Source organism: Carcharodon carcharias, chromosome 11, assembly GCF_017639515.1.
Source record: "Carcharodon carcharias isolate sCarCar2 chromosome 11, sCarCar2.pri, whole genome shotgun sequence".
In the NCBI taxonomy this organism is placed as follows: Eukaryota; Metazoa; Chordata; class Chondrichthyes; order Lamniformes; family Lamnidae; genus Carcharodon; species Carcharodon carcharias.
The window spans coordinates 92,686,006-92,703,888 of NC_054477.1; the positions used below are offsets into that span (position 1 = coordinate 92,686,006).

The 17,883-nt window shown below is 40.0% G+C and overlaps 1 protein-coding gene across 15 annotated transcripts in view; it reads right to left on the bottom strand.

Moving 5' to 3' along the window:
• slc36a4 (solute carrier family 36 member 4) overlaps positions 1-16,008 on the bottom strand; it is a 450,045-nt gene extending 434,037 nt beyond the window's left edge. For 13 of the 15 annotated variants that reach the window (XR_005944434.1, XM_041199220.1, XM_041199226.1 and 10 more), the window contains exons 1-4: positions 14,187-15,528; positions 8,243-8,366; positions 5,294-5,384; positions 1,402-1,490 (exon numbers count right to left, since the gene is read on the bottom strand). Coding sequence is in view for 14 of the 15 variants with exons in the window: in XM_041199220.1 (XP_041055154.1) it covers positions 1,402-1,490; positions 5,294-5,384; positions 8,243-8,366; positions 14,187-14,280 (398 nt within the window). In the remaining variant the exon portion in view is untranslated. The other 2 variants (XM_041199221.1, XM_041199231.1) reach the window with 2 other exon arrangements.
• Between the last annotated feature and the right edge of the window lie 1,875 nt (positions 16,009-17,883).

Genomic DNA, 17,883 nt, shown 5'->3' on the forward strand with positions numbered 1-17,883 from the left:
CCACTCTGTAGAGGACATGCATTATATCCCTCATTTATAATCACATGGTAGTCAGTCAATTGTATCATATTCAAAAGTGGGGTGGGGAGAAAAAAGGGAAAAATTATTTTTGCATTGGATTTCAATTGTTCTTACAGCAAGTGATAATGATATTGGGAATTGATTAATTTGCCAAGACATTTTCTACTGGCAAAATGAAAGGTTTTCATTAATTTCACAAAATATTTCACTGTATAATGAATAACAGCTAAATGGAGGTTAGAAGACAGTAAATTGATCACATCGAACATATGAAATCTCCATTACAATTGGCAACATCTCTGAACTCCTTTGAGTTTACAGTCCTATAAGTCTAATATTTATCTGTTACAGCCATTCTAACAATTTATGCATTAAAAACAGGAAAGACTGGAAAAACACAGCATCTTTAAACAGAAAAGATTGAACACTAAAAAAAAATCTCGTCTGTCCTTGGATATAGTGAGCCTGCTGAATATTTTTGCTTCATGTTTTTATTTCAGGTCCTCAGCAGTTTAGGCAAAAGATCAGTCTGGAATGTTAACTCTGCCTATGCAGATGTTGCCTGACCTGCAGAATATTTTCAGCATTTTCTCTTTTTTGACCTCAGCATTTGATGTTTATCCTTTTAAAATCACAACAATAACTACTAGTATTGTTTCTGCCTTTATGTTACATTGCTTGAAGTCATTGCTAATCAAATAATCAAATCACTTAAGAACAAACTTATAAATATCGCATTGTATAATGTGATAACACCAACTAAATCAAAATAGAATACTAAACCACAGATATTGTTGCCATCATAATTTAAGGTGTCAACTACAATTGATTGCTCAATACACTCTGCTTTATAAGGTTACTTCTGTTACCCATCTTTTTGTAAGAAATAAATTGCTGGATCTCTCTGGATAGTTCTATGTAGAACTAGCTATAAAAAACATGCAAGTCTCAAGCTTGATTCCCAACTTCTGCCAAATTCCACATCATCAGTTGGCATGGCAACAAAGGGTACACTTGGCCTGAAAGCCCCAAGTTTAGTAAACGGGAAAGAAAAAACAACTCTGATTCATGGTCACAATTGCTCCCCAATAACTACTGCCGGAAAGTGCTCCTGTGTGAACTACAGACTCGCTGCATTATTATTTCTCCCGTAGAAGATCAGACTGCCAGCACACTGTCCAGAAAGATGCAAAAAGATATCAACACTTGGCTGAGTTACGCGAGAGCAATCAGCGCGAGTTAAACACCAGCATGTGTCAATAGGTTCTGGACAGGAATAAAAATTGCAAGAACAAAACAAAAAAATTGAAACATAACTACTCAAATGTAAAAAGGAAAACCTGAAAACAAAAACATCTTCCAAAGGAAATTGGATTTTACCTTTGACAGAAGTGATGGCTACAGCGTACCACGACGTGCATACAATGAATTGCCACGATCCCCATGAGCACAAGGCTGATTGGGCCCAGCTGGAAGAGATACGTTAACAGTTATTATACTTGCAAGTTCATCTGTTCTGTAAATCACATAATAAAATTGAACAACAACTGAATATTGTAATCTAGTGCAAGTTGCAATCAAGCTCAAATAAATTGTGAATATTATAGATTGAAAGAAAGCACAAGTTGTACGATTTCAGATGATGAGAGAGCTAGCATGGATTCTCCTGACAAATCTGACTGAATTTTATGAAGAGGTTTACTAAAGTAGTGAGTACAAGAATGTCTATGAATGCTTTTTAACAAATGTCTTCAAGAAGTCCCTCATTAGAGACTGTTAGCTAAAGCTGAAGTTCATGGAATTGAAGGCAAATTACTGGTCTGGTTAGAAAATTGGCTGAGCAGCAGGAGACAGAGTAGGGATAATGGGCAGGCATCATAATCGGCAGGATGCGACTAGTGCTGTCCTGCAAGGGTCTATTTTGGGGCTTCAGCTATGCACCTTATTTATTTGCGACTTAGATGATGGAATAGAAAGCCACGTATCAAAATTTGTCAATGAAATAAAGTTAGGTAGCACTGTAAGCAGTGCAGATGGAAGCGTAACATTACAAAGAGAAATCGATAAACTAAGTGAATGGGCAGAACTTGGGCAAATGGATCCCAGTGTAGGCAAATGGGAGGTCATCTAGTTTGGACTTAAAAATAGAAGAGGGAACTTTCTAAATGGTGAAAAGCTAGAAAGTGCAGGTCCAGGTACACAGATCAGCAGGTATAGAAAATCAAAAAGCTGGTGTGGTGACCTTTATATCTAGAGGACTAGAATATAAAGAGGGTAGAAGTCACCTTTCAACTAAATATAACCCAAAAGAGACCCGAGTACTGTAAAGTAGTTCTGGGTACAACATTTGAGAGAAATACTGGTCTTGCAGGGTGTGCAGTGTAGGCTTACTGGAATGATATCTGGATTCCAGATTACAAACTCTTTAAGGCCAAACTTCCGAGGCTGGTCGCTCCCTGAAGCCTGCATCATAGAAAACCAGGCAGACCTCGGTGCAGCACAGCAGAGACCAAGCAACTTCCCCTTTTTACGGCACATGCTGCCGTATTCTGAGTTTAAATGTCCCAAAGCTTACATTAATTTTGCTATTTCTAGCTGTTTCACAGTAGAAAACAAATTTTCAGTATCAACAGTTATTAAATATCCCGAGCGCCATATTTCTAAATCAAATTACTTGCAACTCTTTAATAAACAAGCCAAAACAGAAATACTCATGGGTTTAAGATTGCCTGGAGCTGTTAACCTCTGAAACTGCACAGCCTTACCACCCACCCCCTCAACCCGTAAACAGTATTCTCCTGGCACCCCCACCCCGACAGCGCTCCCCTGCCTCCCTCACCCCGCCCCCGACAGTGCTCCCCTGCCTCCCTCACCCTGCCCCCGACAGCGCTCCCCTGCCTCCCTCACCCCGCCCCCGACAGCGCTCCCCTGCCTCCCTCACCCCGCCCCCGACAGTGCTCCCCTGCCTCCCTCACCCCGCCCCCGACAGCGCTCCCCTGCCTCCCTCACCCCGCCCCCGACAGTGCTCCCCTGCCTCCCTCACCCCGCCCCCGACAGCGTTCCCCTGCCTCCCTCACCCCGTCCCCCCGACAGCGTTCCCCTGCCTCTCTCACCCCGCCCCCCCGACAGTGTTCTCCTGCCTCCCTCAACCTCCTGACAGTGTTCTCCTCCCTCACTTCCAATGTTCTCCTTTCTTCCTCACCCGACAATGTTCAGCCCCCATCACTCCCAACAATGCTGATTCTTCTTACATCGGCTGGATAGGAACCAGGGATTAGAGATGCTGAATTGGGAGAAAGTGGCAGGCTGCCAGAGTGGGTGGGTGAGCACTGGCTGGGCTGCGAGGGGTGAACACCGGCTGGGATGTGCAAGGGGGCATAGAAAGGGGGCGGGGGAGTGAGTGCAGCTGTGAATTTTTTTAAATTCATTCATGGGCTTCACTGGCTGGGCCAGCATTTATTGCCTACCCCTAGCTGCCCTTGAGAAGGTGGTGGTGAGCTGCCTTCTTGAACCGCTGCAGTCCATCTGGTGTAGGTACACTCAAAGTGCTGTTAGGAAGGAAGTTCCAGGATTTTGACCCAGTGACAGTGAAGGATGGTGAGTAACTTGGAGGAGAACTTCCAGCAGGTGATGTTTCTATCTATCTGCTGCCCTTGTCTTTCTAGATGGTAGTGCTCGTGGGTTTGGAAGGTGCTGTCTAATGAGCCTTGGTGAATTCCTGCAGTGCATCCTGCAGATGGTACACACTGCTGCTACTGTGCGTAGGTGTTGGAGGGAGCGAATTGAATGTGGTGCCAATCAAGCTGGTTGCTTTGTCCTGGATAGTGTCAAGCTTCTTAAGTGTTGTGGCAGCTGCATTCACCCTGGCAAGTGGGGAGCATTCCAGCACATTCCTGACTTGTGCCTTGTAGGTGGTGGACAGGCTTTGGGGAGTCAGTTGGTGAGTTACTCGTCGCAGGATTCTTAGCCTCTGACCTGCTCCTGTAGCAACAGTATTTATATGGCTGGTCCTGTTCAGTTTCTGGTCAATGTCAACCTCCAGGATGTTGATAGCGGGGATTCAGTGATTGTAATGCCATTGAACATCAAGGGGCGAGGATTAAGCTTCTCTCTTGGAGATGGTCATTGCTTGGCACGAATGTTACTTGCCACTTGTCAGCCCAAGCCTGGATATCTTCCAAGTCTTGCTACAAGATGCACTGTAGGAATTCACCAAGGCTCTTTTGACAGTACCTTCCAAACACATGACCACTACCATCTCGAAGGACAAGGGCAGCAGATAGATGGGAACACTACCACCTGAAAGTTCCCCTCAGTCATTCCTCATCCTGACTTGGAAATATATTCACCATTCCTTCATTGCCACTGGGTCAAAATCCTGGAACTCCCTTCCGAACATCACTGTGGGTGTACCTACACCACATGGACTGCAGTGGTTCAAGAAGGCAGCTCACTGCCTCTCTCAAGGGCAACCAGAGATGTGCAATAAATGCTGGTCCAACAAGTGAAGCTCACATCCCGTCAGTTTAGACATGGACTGCTTCAGTATCTGAGTCACCGTGAATGATGAACATTGTACAATCATTAGCAAATGTCCCCACTTCTGGCCTTATGATGGAATAAAGGTCATTGATGAAGCAGCTGAAGATGGTTGGACCAAGGACATTAACCTGAGGGATTCCTGCAGTGATGTCCTGGAGCTGAGCTGATTGACCTCCAACAACCACAACCATCTTCCTTTATGTTGGTATGACTCCAAGCAGCGGAGAGATACCCCCAATTCCCATTGACTCCAGTTTTGCTAGGGTTCCTTGATGCCACGCTCGGTCAAATGCGGCTTTGAAGTCAAGGGCAGTAATTCTCACCTCACCTGGATTCTGGAGTGCTTTTTGACACTCTAGCTGAATTAAGTCTTGTTGGTTTTATATCTATAAAAAACTAAATCCATGTATAAACCAGGGTAAGTATAGGGCAAACAGCCCAATTCTCCATTGTTCTGGCCAATCACGGATCTGGGTAGGGTAAAACCGACAATCAGTTCCTGCACAGGTACCGGGGATGTGCTTATGACAGGACTTGAGATGTCCTGTGCATATTTTTCAGGGTACCTCTGGTCTCCAACTATTCAGAGACCAGAATTCCTTAACTGTTTCATCTTGCCATCTGCACACAATATTGCGGCAATAAAAGTGACATAATTCTTCTCGAATTCTCTAAGCCAAAAAAACTCTGAGACAGTGCCCACTTTTAGATAATGTGCATTAGCTCTTACCATAAGCCCTGCATTTTTGATTGCAAGTGGCAAACCTAGCAGCCCAGTTCCAATGTTTCCTTTCAACAAATGAATCAATGTTTGGGTAAACCTGCAATAATATGAAGTGCACAAAACTGTCATATCAATTCAGATTATCTTCTGCTTTAATGTGCCAGATGTCTCATTCAAAGTTCAAATGATATTTTTAATTTAAAAGTAAACATAATTGATTTCATTAAATGAGATCCTGACAAGAGATGTACCAGTTTAGTTTTGAAGAGGCATCCTCTGCAGAAAGCTGCAGTTAGGGCATTTTGGAAAGAGGAGCTTGCCAATCAATGCAATATCATGTTTAAAGAAAGGATGACTGTCATTTGTACAATATTGTTCAGGACCTCAAGGTGTTTCAAAGCCCTTCACTATCAATGAATTATCTTTATTTTTGAAGAAGCACTTACATAAACAAATGCAACAGCCAATTAGCACACAGCAAAGAACCTGCTTCAAGTTCAGATATTCTCTCGTGTACAATGGTGCCAGTCACTCCTATTAGTAAGTTAGGCATCCTACATTTAGGTGTGTTCCAGGAAAGTTCAATATTGTAACCCAGCTGTTTAAGAAAATGATTTGAATAGGATATTTGTGATATTTACAAAGCAGACATGCGACTAAGCAGAAAGAAAATGTGATGTGATTAGATTAGATTAGATATAAATCATTAAGCTGGGTTATTTCACAGCAGTTGCGATCAAATTCAATGTACAATTCACACACATCTCAGAATGATACGAAAAAGGGTGTCACTGGCAAGGCTCCCTAGCTGCCCTTGAGAACCACTGGATTTCACAGTGTACTCCCACAATGTTGGTAGGCAAGAAGCTCCTGGAACTTTCTTTACCTAATACAAAATGAACTTACTCTAACTTCCCCATTTCACTGGGTCATCTTACTTGACTTAAAAAAAACTTCCAACTACTGTCCTGCTACTTCAGAGTCTGGCCAAAGATTTCCCCCTCAGCTTTCTGTTTGAAGATTGAACTGGCTTTGCAGCCTTTGCTGGAAACTAACTGCCTGTAACCACCTCTATCTTTTTTCAAATCCCCTTCTGCCTACAGCTAGAAAAAGAGCAGACTTCCTAACACAATGGATATTCGGTCAAAGAATCAGAATGATTACAGCACAGAAGAGGGTTATTTAGCCCAACATATCTGTGCTGGCTGTCTGCAAAACCAGTTCAGCTAGTCCCACTTCCCCTGTTACCACAATTTATTTTCTTCAGGTGCTTAACCAATCCTGTTTTGGATGCCCATATTCCCAGATTGCGCATTCTAGGTCCTAAGCACTCAGTGCGCAAACATGTTTTTCCTAATGTAACCGTTCGTTCTTTTGGCTATCATTTTATATCAGTATTCTCTGGCTCAATTCTTCCGCAATGGAAATAGTTTATCCTTCTACTCTATCCAGGGCTCTTATGATTTTGAACACTTCTATCAAGCCTTCTCTAAAACTTTTCTTCTCTAGAGAAAACACAATCTCAGCTTCTCCAATCCATCCATGTATCTAAAGTCCTTCATCCCAGGAGCCATTCTCTAAAATCTTTTCTGTACTGTCTAAAGCTTTCACATCCTTCCTAAAGTGCAGTGCCCAAAATCGCACACCATACTCCAGTTAAGGCCAAGCCAATGTTTTATAAAGGCTCAATATAGCTGCCTTGCTTTTGTATTATATGCCTTTATTTATAAAGCCCAGAATCCTGTATGCCTTTTTAATCACCTTCTAAACCTGCCCTGCTACCTTCAACAATTTGTGCACATATACCCCCGATCTCTCTGTTCCTGCACCAGTGATACATCTAACTTGTGATTCCAAGACTTTAACTAAATTATTAATTTATTATCTAAAGCCATGTCAAATGATTTCTGAAAATCCAAGTGGAAAACACCAACTGTATTTCCTTTGTCTATCCCATCAACAATGACTTCAAAATCTCAGTAGGTTAAACATCATCCACTATTTCTGAACCCATACAGAGTGGCTTATAAACCAATATTTGGTTTTTCAGGTGGTTTATTCATTGGAGCTCACCATCTTTTGAAGATTACAGCATGAATACTAATAAATATTTCAGGTTTTATCCAATCTGTCTTTCGCATTCAGACAAAGTACAAGAAAAGAAGCTATTCATCATCTCAATCCTTAAAGTCCTCTTTGTATTGAAATAAAGACATACTTTTCCACAATCTCAAAACACAAATAGCTGGTCCATCTCAGGCTTCTCTACCTTCTACAATCTATAGGGTTTTAAAACTCAAGTTAAGCATCGCCTAACCACTGCTTCTTGACTTACCTCACCTTCTCTCATACATTTGACTGGTCTCAGACAATTAGCCTTAGTTACAGCTAGGAGTGAATGTTTCTTTCTAAAAAGGAAGCTAGGAGAATAGCAATTCAAAATAATCTTCAGATATCTGAATAAACCCAATCTACAAAAAGTGGCAATGCAACATTAAGCATTCCAAACCACTCATTCATAGTGTGACACTTAGAACAAACCAGGGATTGAGCTTGGCACTCAATCTTTTTGGCCCTGTACACGATCTAAACCAAGGCAACACTGGGACACAATTAGCCTCTTATCCCTAAATTGACGCAGGGGGTGGTAAAAATGAAAGATCAAACACTGCATTCTGTTCCTGATTGCAATCCTGCAACTTCTACTTAAAAGTCCAAGTGTGAAAACTAGCCAGGGACAAGGCTAAACATTCAGTTGTAATGCTGTTCACAGTCAAATTTCCTGATGTTTCACTGCTCTGACACAAGGACAGATAACTTAGTACAATTCTTGGGAATGATAACCCAGAATCAAATCAATTCTTTCAGGAAAGAAAAACATGACAAAACAGTTTTTAAAAAATATGAAAACAGTAAACATTTGATTAATTTAATATTAAGATAACAGGCACTTACGAGATGCCCTCTTCATCGCCAGGTTTTCGTAGGTGTAAACCTGTTAATTCAGGTTCTTGCTCTTCATCTGATACACCTTCAGAACTATGAGCCACTTCTATTAGAGGTTTCATAACGTCCATGTCTGTAACACCAATACAATACATAAATGAATGTTTGTATTTTCACTATTGCAGTACATTTTCTATCTAATCTGGATTCACACATTCCACAGGTAAAAAAACGCAAGAGGATTGGAAAAGAACATTTCAGCCCATATTGCTTTTTCCCTCAAATTTGCGTGTCAACTTTTCCATACTATGACAGGGCAATTCAAAAAGAAAATTAACCAATGCTGGAAATGCTCAGCAGGTCAGGCAGCATCTGTAGAGAAAAACAGGGTTAACGCTTCTGGTTGATGACTTTTCATCAGACTTTCTTTCATGGGTTGGGCACAAAAGCAAAAAGTCAATGACAGTAAAAATGTTGTTACTCTGAAATCCATAAAAACAAAAATATTAAAGATAATCACAAACATAATTTTCTAAAAGAAATCAAGTATTTCTAGGTGTGCTACCTTGGATATACCGTAATAAAATTGGCAATGCCTCCTTAACAGCAATAATTGCAAATTTATATACACAGTATAAAATACAAGATCATGCAGGAGTTTTGAAAGCCATGCTAAAAACAACTTTGCAAAGTTGCTCAATAATCTGTGCGAAAGATTGTTGAATTATGAATATAGGAAAAAAGTTGATCATTCGGTCTAAGACTACTCTGCCCTGATTGTTATTCATGGTATCCTTTTATTGAAACCACTGTAGCAGAAATGGAGCTGGAGGGAGGGACTGGCAAATGACAGGAATCAAAATATATTTACACAGCACATTCAGCGAATAGTCAAGCGTGACAACTGAAAGAGAGTTTCCAGGAAATATGGCAAACGAAATTCATGGCCAAAACTACAATCCCGATAAAAGCAAGGCAATTTCTCCAACTAAATGTGGAGTGGAAGACACATCACAATTTTCTGGAGAAGTAATCTGCATGTAATCAGGTCTCCAGCCCACCACAGTACTGAACAGCTCAAAGTCAAAAGTGACATCCTATGGGAATGTGACAAAGGTAATCTATCCCCACTCATCCTTCTCAAAACGTCTGCAGTCTTTGACACAGTTGACCAGCCTACTCCAATGCCACTCCTCCATTGTCCAGCTGAGTGCAACTGCACTCACCTAGTTCCATTCTTATCTATCCAGTCATAGCCAGAGAATAGCCTGCAATGGGTTCTCTTTCTAATTCCACACCCATACCTATACCTCTTGCATCTCCCAAACATCTAACCATAATCCTCTCCTATTTCTCATCCACGTGCATTCCTTCTGCAGCATCATCCAAAAACAAATCATATTTACATTGATAACTCCAACCTATACCACACCGCCACTTCTCTCAACCATTCCAGTGTCACTAAATTGTCAGGCCACTTGTTCGACTTTCCGTATGGGATGAGCAGAAATTTCCTCTGTCAAAGTACAGTAGTCATTGTTTTCGGTCCCCACCACAAACTCCATTCCCTAGGCACTTATTACATCCCTCTCCCTGGCAACTCAGACTGAAGCAGACTGTTTGCAATCTGGTGTCATACTTTAGCCAAAAATTAGCTGATATCATATACCCGCATCATCATTAAGAACACTTATGTTCACCCCTGAAACATCACCTGTCTTAGTCCCCTGTCTTAGTCCACATGCTGCTTCACTCTCACCCCATACCTTGTCATCTCTAGATGACAGTTCCAATGCACTCCTAGTCAGCCTCCTATCTTTCACCCGCCATAAGCTTAAGCTCATCCAAAACTCTGCTGCCCATATCCTAACTAGAACCAAATACTATTCCCATATCAGTCTTGTTCACTGATTTGCATCTGTTTCCTGTTAAACAATGTCTCAGTTTTTAAATTCTCACCATTATTTTCAATTCCCTCCACAGCCTTGCTCATCCCTATGTGACCCTGTAACTTCCTTCAGCCTGACAACCCCGACATATCTGTGGTGTTCTAATTCTGGCCTCAAGTATCTCCAATTTTAATCTTTTCTCCTTTGACAGCATGCCTTCAGTTACCAAAGCCATAATTTCTGGAATTTTCTCCTGAAAATTCTCCATCTTTTTCTTCTTTCAAATGCTCCTTAAAACTTTACTCAAACCAAGATTTTGGTTATCTGCCTTAATATCTGTTTGAATGGCTCAGTGTTAAATTTCATTTGATAACACACTTGTGAAGCATTTTGGCATTTTTAACTATGGAAAGGTGCTATATAATTGCAAGTGTTGTTGCTGTGTGGTGGATAGTGACATAAAAAATGTGTAAAATCAATCCTAGTCACAGAGAGCACTGCAATCTCCAGGCATGACTGACAGGGCATTAACCAATCATCGTCATTCAGGTCAGGAATAGTGGTGTCACTATTTGCAGCTACAGCTTTTTAATTCCAATTTCCTGCATTTTCTCTAAATAGCTTACTATCTGATTAAGTACTTACTGTCTCTTTAATTGGCTTAACTAACAATACATCTATGGTTTTCTGGGGCAATGCATTGCTGAGTCTCTCAACTTTTTGTTTTTAAAAAACTTTAACTGGATCACTTCTATGTAGCATAGGTTAAATTTCAAGATTACTTCACCATGTTCTGTATTACCTTCCTAGAAAGGGGTAATTCCCTAATGCTATCAAATCCATTCAGCATTTTAAACATCTTAATCTGATTGCTCATTATCATCAACTCCAGGGGAAATAAACAAACACCACAGGCTGCTTTGGGAGCTATCTAAACTCGTAATAAGGTAAACTGTAGCTGGAAAAACACTTTGCTACCGGAAGAGTGGTTCGCCAAAGGCTGCAGGTCAGTATGAAGTGTTAGGAAACCAGGCAAAGTAACAAAGCGAAAAAGACAGTTGGATTAATAAATCAAGGCACTTTCTTAAGGGGAGCACAGGCAGAAATAGATTTAAAAACTGAATGCCTAAGAAGTTAAGTGCGCAATGGAAAGAAACTAAAGTGAAATAGAAAAATGAAATGCAAGACAAAGGAGGTCACCTAAATAATGTGAGGAAGTCAAAAGTATGAAACACCAGAGGGAAATCAAAATTAAAAGGAGGTACCAGGAATGGGGAAATCAAAGATAGAGCACCAGGATTAAAACACAAGGGGGAGTGGGAGAAATTAACTAGAAAGTGAAATAACAAAGGTGGAGACCATGAAGTGCATTTGCTGTGGGATGCTCACAAAGAAAAAAGGAAAATACAAAAATGAAAATGATGTAAAAAAACTGTTAGTCAACCAGCTTGAGGTAAAAATTCCAACTTTAGTACAACAAAAGGTACAGGAATTTACATGGGGAGACTGAAGCATGGAGATTTGGGAGGGCAATTCAGTATTGTGCACAGTGAGCAAGATTTGTCAGTGTGAGATGAAATGTTGAAAATTCTGTGAAGTTGACCAAGAGTTTATACTAGCACATAGATACAAGGCACTGTACAAAAATGCATACAAGATTCCAGAAATAAAAAAAAAGTTATGAGGAAACCAGGGAGTTCTGGCCTGGCCAAAGACACAGTTTGCAGGTAATGAAATAAGTATAATTATAGGCAATTTTTACTCAGGAAAGTTGACAAGTCACATGCATCATAAAGTAAGGTGAGAGCGATTGCCCTTAACATCAAGGCCGCATTTGACCGAGTATGGCATCAAGGAGCCCTAGCAAAACTGAAGTCAATGGGAATCAGGGGGCAAACTCTTCCCTGGTTGGAGACACACATAGAACAACGGAAGATGGTTGTGGTTGTTGGAGGTGAGTCATCTCAGCTCCAGGACATCACTGCAGTAGTTCCTCAGGGTAGTATCCTCGACCCAACCATCTTCAGCTGTTTCATCAATAACCTTTTTTCCATCATAAGGTCAGAAGTGGGGATGTAAATGTTTAATTCACTCACCAAAATGACTATTATTGATGAGTGAATTAAACATTAACATCCATTGTTGCACCTCATTTAGAGGTGGGGCTAGAAATAACTGTGCCCTCCTCCTGTGCCGATCGTAACACCTGAGAGATTGAGATTGATCTTGTGGGAAATAATCATAAAATGAAATACTTTGGACAAACAACATCAACTTGTATTTATGTAGTGCCTCAAACATAGTAAAATGTCCAAAGACGCTCCACAGGAGCGTTATGAAATAAAACATGACATGGGACCACATAATGAGATACTAGGATAGATGACCAAAAGCTTGGTTAAAGAATTAGGTTGTAAGGAATGTCTTAAACGAAGAAAGTGAGGCAGAGAGGTTTAGGGAGGGAATTCCATAGCTTAGAGCCGTGGTGGTGAGCCGATGGAAGGACTTGGAAAGCCAGCTGAGAACTTTTTTTTAAAATAATTTTTAAAAATTCATTCATGGGATGTGTGGGCTTCACTGGCTGGGCCAGCATTTATTGCCCATTTGGATATATTTCCACCCTGCCCTACATCATGTAAGTGTAATTTAAATTATTTTTTAATCGCTCCCTCATATTTCTACTAAGTTTGAATGAAACCCTTCTATCCTCTACCAATTATTTTTATTCTGGCATTCCCTATTTTATTAACATTTGCTTGCATGTAGTACACAGTCCTGAAAGAGTCCATAAAGTAAAACAAAGTGGCTTAAGTAAGCAATCATCAAAATATCCAAACTAAACATGATATAACAGTTTAACTCAGGGAATGAGTACATGCAAGAAGCAGAAAAATTCAGGAAACAAAATCAAAACAATTCTTTTCAACAAGTCACAGAAACCAGACAAACCTCTCAAATTGCCTGCAAGCTTTCATCTTGCTTATTCTCATTAAGCACACAAAAGTCTATATCAACGAAGATAATTTCATCAGAAGCTAAGAACTGAAACAAACAGTAGTTGAAACAGGCTTTGTAAACTTCAATTTGTAAGAAGCTGCATGGGCCGGATGCAAGGCTCAGTTCTGCCCCTTAGTTTTTGGAGACCCAGGAAAGGCTGGTCCCTGATTGATGGACTTAGACCCAAGGCAAGTACAAACACCAGAAATTTAAAGATGAAGATTAAGCTTCTGAGGAGGGGAGAAGCTTAGTAGTAAAAACAGATAATGGAGGTGGTGATCTTGGATTGCGTTTTCATTTGGGTCTTGCATTTTGTGAAAGATGATTGTGTGAGATGTGTTCCTTTTTATGAAAAAGCATACAAAAGTACATTCTCCTATTTACAATTTTATGACCTTTTTCCCCTCATTTTCAATAGGAGGTGTGATGTTTCTCTGGATGCTGAGGTAGGAAACATAGGACTTAGGAGCAGGAGGAGGTCTTGTGGCACAGTGGTAACATCCCTACCTATGAGCCAGAAGCTCTAGGTTCAAGTCCTACTTCACGACTTGATGGTCATGGAAGGTGCGTTCATCACATGGCCAAAAAGGTTGACTGTCTGCCTGTAAATCCTTCCAATACACCTAATGGCAGGCAGCAAGAATGGGAGAGTTTCCCAGTTATCCATACTGCAGAAGGCAACAGAAAACCACTGCAGTCCTAAGCCGAGAATAATCATGGACCAATCCAATGGAAATCCATGGTCACCAACATTCTCTACGAACATGGTACCTGAAGGAGGAGAAGCTACCAAAAAGACCCTATATTTTAGGAGATTCTGCTGGATGCACTGAGACTAACCACAGTGCAGACTCAAAAAAAGTTACTTGACAATCAGACATTGCAAAGCTAATAAATTTATGTTGGCTGCTTCCAAACCACACTGGGAACTGTCAGCACCAATGGCCATCTAAAAAAAAAAGTTAAGTTATGTGATAAGCTACAAATATCAAATAGCCAGAATATTCATTACTATTTTCAGAAGTGGGCAAAGCCTTCAGGAATACTAAAGCTCTAGATCCACTTACCTTGTTCCTTCTGATTACAAGCAACAAGAATCTCTCCAATATCTAAAACACGTGCACTATATAATGAAGTATTGCTCGATTTCAGCATCCACATTATTTTGCTTTTGTACTGCTCGCATGATGTTACTATGTATACAAATTCCACATTGGCCAATAGAAGCGTGGCTACAATTCAAAAGTAACACTATGAAGCACTTTGGATGTCCTAATTAAGTGAAAAATGGTATATGAATGCATGTTTGCCAAACAAACAACAAGCCAAGTTTGGAACTTTCTTCCGGAAACAGCAATTGATGCTAGATCAACCATAATTTTAAAACTGAGATTAATAGATTTTGCCATCCAAAAGTTATTGAAGCATATGAGGCAAAGGCAGGAAAATGGAGTTAGGTCGCAGATCAGCAATGATCTCACTTAATGGCGAATAGGTTCAAGGGGTCAAATGGCTCAATTTTGTTTCTATTTTATGATCTAAATAACTTTAGAAAAAAGTTTATCAATCAAGAAAGGTTGTAGAAAGTTTCTACAACTAAGATACCTACAACCTTAAATAGAATTGTCACAGGATGAGGAGCTAGTTAAATATCAGTTTGCTCCACAGAAAACCAGGATAAATCATCTTAATTAAGTTCTTAAGTTTATTTTACTAGTGTTATATGTTGCTTGTTCCAATTTAAAACATACAAACTTATCTAACACTTTTTTCTTTCAATCCACTGTTTCCTCTTTTGCTTATCCTATAGATGTTGGCCATTGGTTCTTAGAGCCAACATTGGTGCAAATCAATCTGCAACACTGCATGCATTAGTTCAATTCCAAACAGACAAGCCAAACTATTTAAACACACATTCTAATCAATATGCTGATTGAAAAGACATTCTTACTAGTCCTGGCCAGAATCTCTCACATCATGACAAAGAAATACTGATCAAGGCAGTATACATTTCTAAAAGATACGCCTGATGTAGTCAAACATCTCTATTTTATGTATGAAACGTTCTAAATTCAACTAAGCAAATTAACTCACAACCACCGAAATTTTCAAACGTTCCCAAGTATATTGAGTACATGGCAAAAGATAACATTAACCACAGATCCTCCAGCCAAAAAACAAAACGTTCACACGTCAAACTACAACCACAGCTTATTTATAAACAGCTATTTATTTTTCGTTCGGTTTTCCTGGGAGTTATTTCTCCTACTATCCAATTGGCTGACAGGAGCAGTTTCTACGTGCTGTGAATGAGCCGCTCCAGTTGTTTGAATGCTTTGGCATCATGAATTCTGCAATATACGGAGTAGGAAAGCAGCAGTCCAGTCCTCTCCCAGGAGCTCCCATTGCCCAGTTACCTATTTCCTCCCCAGGCTCCATTTCAGCGCTGCGCCACGTCACACGCCGTCTCCTCCCAGAGCCGCTTTCCTTGCTTCAACACAAGCCTGAACAACAAAACAGAAAAGACGGGCACTTACAAAGAGTGGCCGGGTGTCATTTCAATACATAGAAATAAAAAAATAAAAACAAACGACAGGCAGTCGCCCACAGTGAACCACCAAAGGTTAACCACCCACTTCCCAAAAACATTAACCCTGGAGGGGAAGGCAAATTCAAAAACATGCTCATGGAGCAGCAGACGCCGGGCTTCCCTGGCCCCGGTCTCCGCTCTGCTGTCCACTGTACCAGTCAGCTCTTTTATCTGCAGCATTAATGACAAACCTGCCGGCAAGAGGACAGACATCGCAAACACAGAAACAGAACCTGGGCCCGTCCACCCGCCACTGTTCTGAGAGACCGGGCATGCGCGGTGTGCCCTCACTGGCCGAGCATGCGCAGTGACGGCTGGTATCTTTAGTTTTTGCTGAGGATCTAAGCGATTTGCTGCCTAGGCAATTCAGGCAGCAACTAATCTGATTAATTTAAATTCCTTTCCATGGACCTTTGGAGTAACTCTTTAGAGTAAAAATGGACCTTTGGAGTATTTTTACAGTAGTTTTATAGCTTTAATTGGTGCAATTGTCGAGAAACATATTAGCAATAACTAACAATTATAATATATTACTGGATAAGTTTAAGGAAATTTCATCATATGAATCTTCTGAGTGAACAACATCATACAGCAACTATGTGCAGCATAGCCATTAAAGCTTCCCACAACAAGAGAAAACAATAAAAAGTGTGGGACCAATTTCACTGAAAGAACTATTAAAAATACAGGATGCCACAAAGCCTGCAATTGTTTGACAGCAACCTGGAATATACCATAATTTTCTCATTGTGGTGTTGCCCACTGACTTCTTGTTTCTGTAAATTTTTCCTTTGTCTTGTCACTTCGCTTCATCTCAAAAGTTCTCATGTTCTGTTATCGAGGATACCCTATCTTAAATTTTGTAAAATTTAGAGTGATGATGGGAAGCAATATATACTGACTTAGAGATGGGGAAGAGCTTGACAAATTTAAAAGTAAACATTTGGGATATGAGGTGCCTTATTTGAGAGTGGTGGAAGATCAGGCACCTGCACAACTATTAGTCTAATATTAGTTATGGGGAAGGTATTAGAATCAGTCATGAGGGACAAAATGACAGAGCACTTGGACAAATCTGAGCTGATCAGAGAGAGTAAGGATGGATCGGTGAAGGGTAAATCTTGTCTGACATATCTAGATGCACAATAGGTTGGAGAGAAGACTAGCATCAATTAGTTATTTTCTCACATTTTTCATTGCTCTCAAACTTGAAGGAGAAAACCTGTTGAGTTTTGGGTGTCCAAACTGTATGTGTGCTTATCCAATGTTTGTACCTGAAGTTGTACCTGAACTTTTAACAAATATATTCCTAAAAAAAGTTCTAAAAGCATTTGGTTACCTAAAAAAGAACTTCCTGTGCAGAAAACCTGTTGAGTTTTTGGGTGCTATGTGTGTTTATCTAATGTTTGTACCCAAAGCAGTTATATTTAACAAATACATTTATAAAAAAACATGTTCTAAAAACATTTTACTTTCCTGAAAAAAACTTGCTGTTGCCTTATGTGAATGTTTATTTTCTTGGTTATTATTTTAAGAAGAAGGTAAATGTTCCCTTGTGTGAATTCATTGACTGTCTTCATTTGACAGTTCCTATTATTATATTTTGTATTTGTAGAATTACAAATGTTTGAAAAAAAAGTAGATGGCAGGATTGGACTATAGATTTCAATTAATTTTAAAATTAACTTCATACATTTACTGTTAGTCAAACAGTCTTTTCCCCCCAAGTTCAGTCATTTTATAACTAATAAATGAAAGTATTGACTCATCTCCTGGGATGAATTTCATAGGCTCACAACACTGTGTAAAGAAGTTTCTCCTACAGTTCTAACTTTCTTCTATTTAGTCTTGTATTTATGGCCCCTTGTTTTGGACTCCTCCAATAATGAAAACTATCTACTTCTATCAATCCCGTCCCATCCTTTCATAATTTTAAACACTTCCATCATATTGACCAAGATTTTTCAGTAATAGTGACAGTGAAACCATCAGCATTCACAGTCATTACTCCACCACCATCATTACTCCACTGAAATTGACTGCAGCTTTTGGAATCTGCAACTACTGGTCATCTCCTTGTGTGGCTTAGTGTCGCATTTTGCTTTATAATGTTTTTGTGAAACACAATAGGACACTATATTAGATTAAAAGCACTATGTAAATACAGAGTCTTT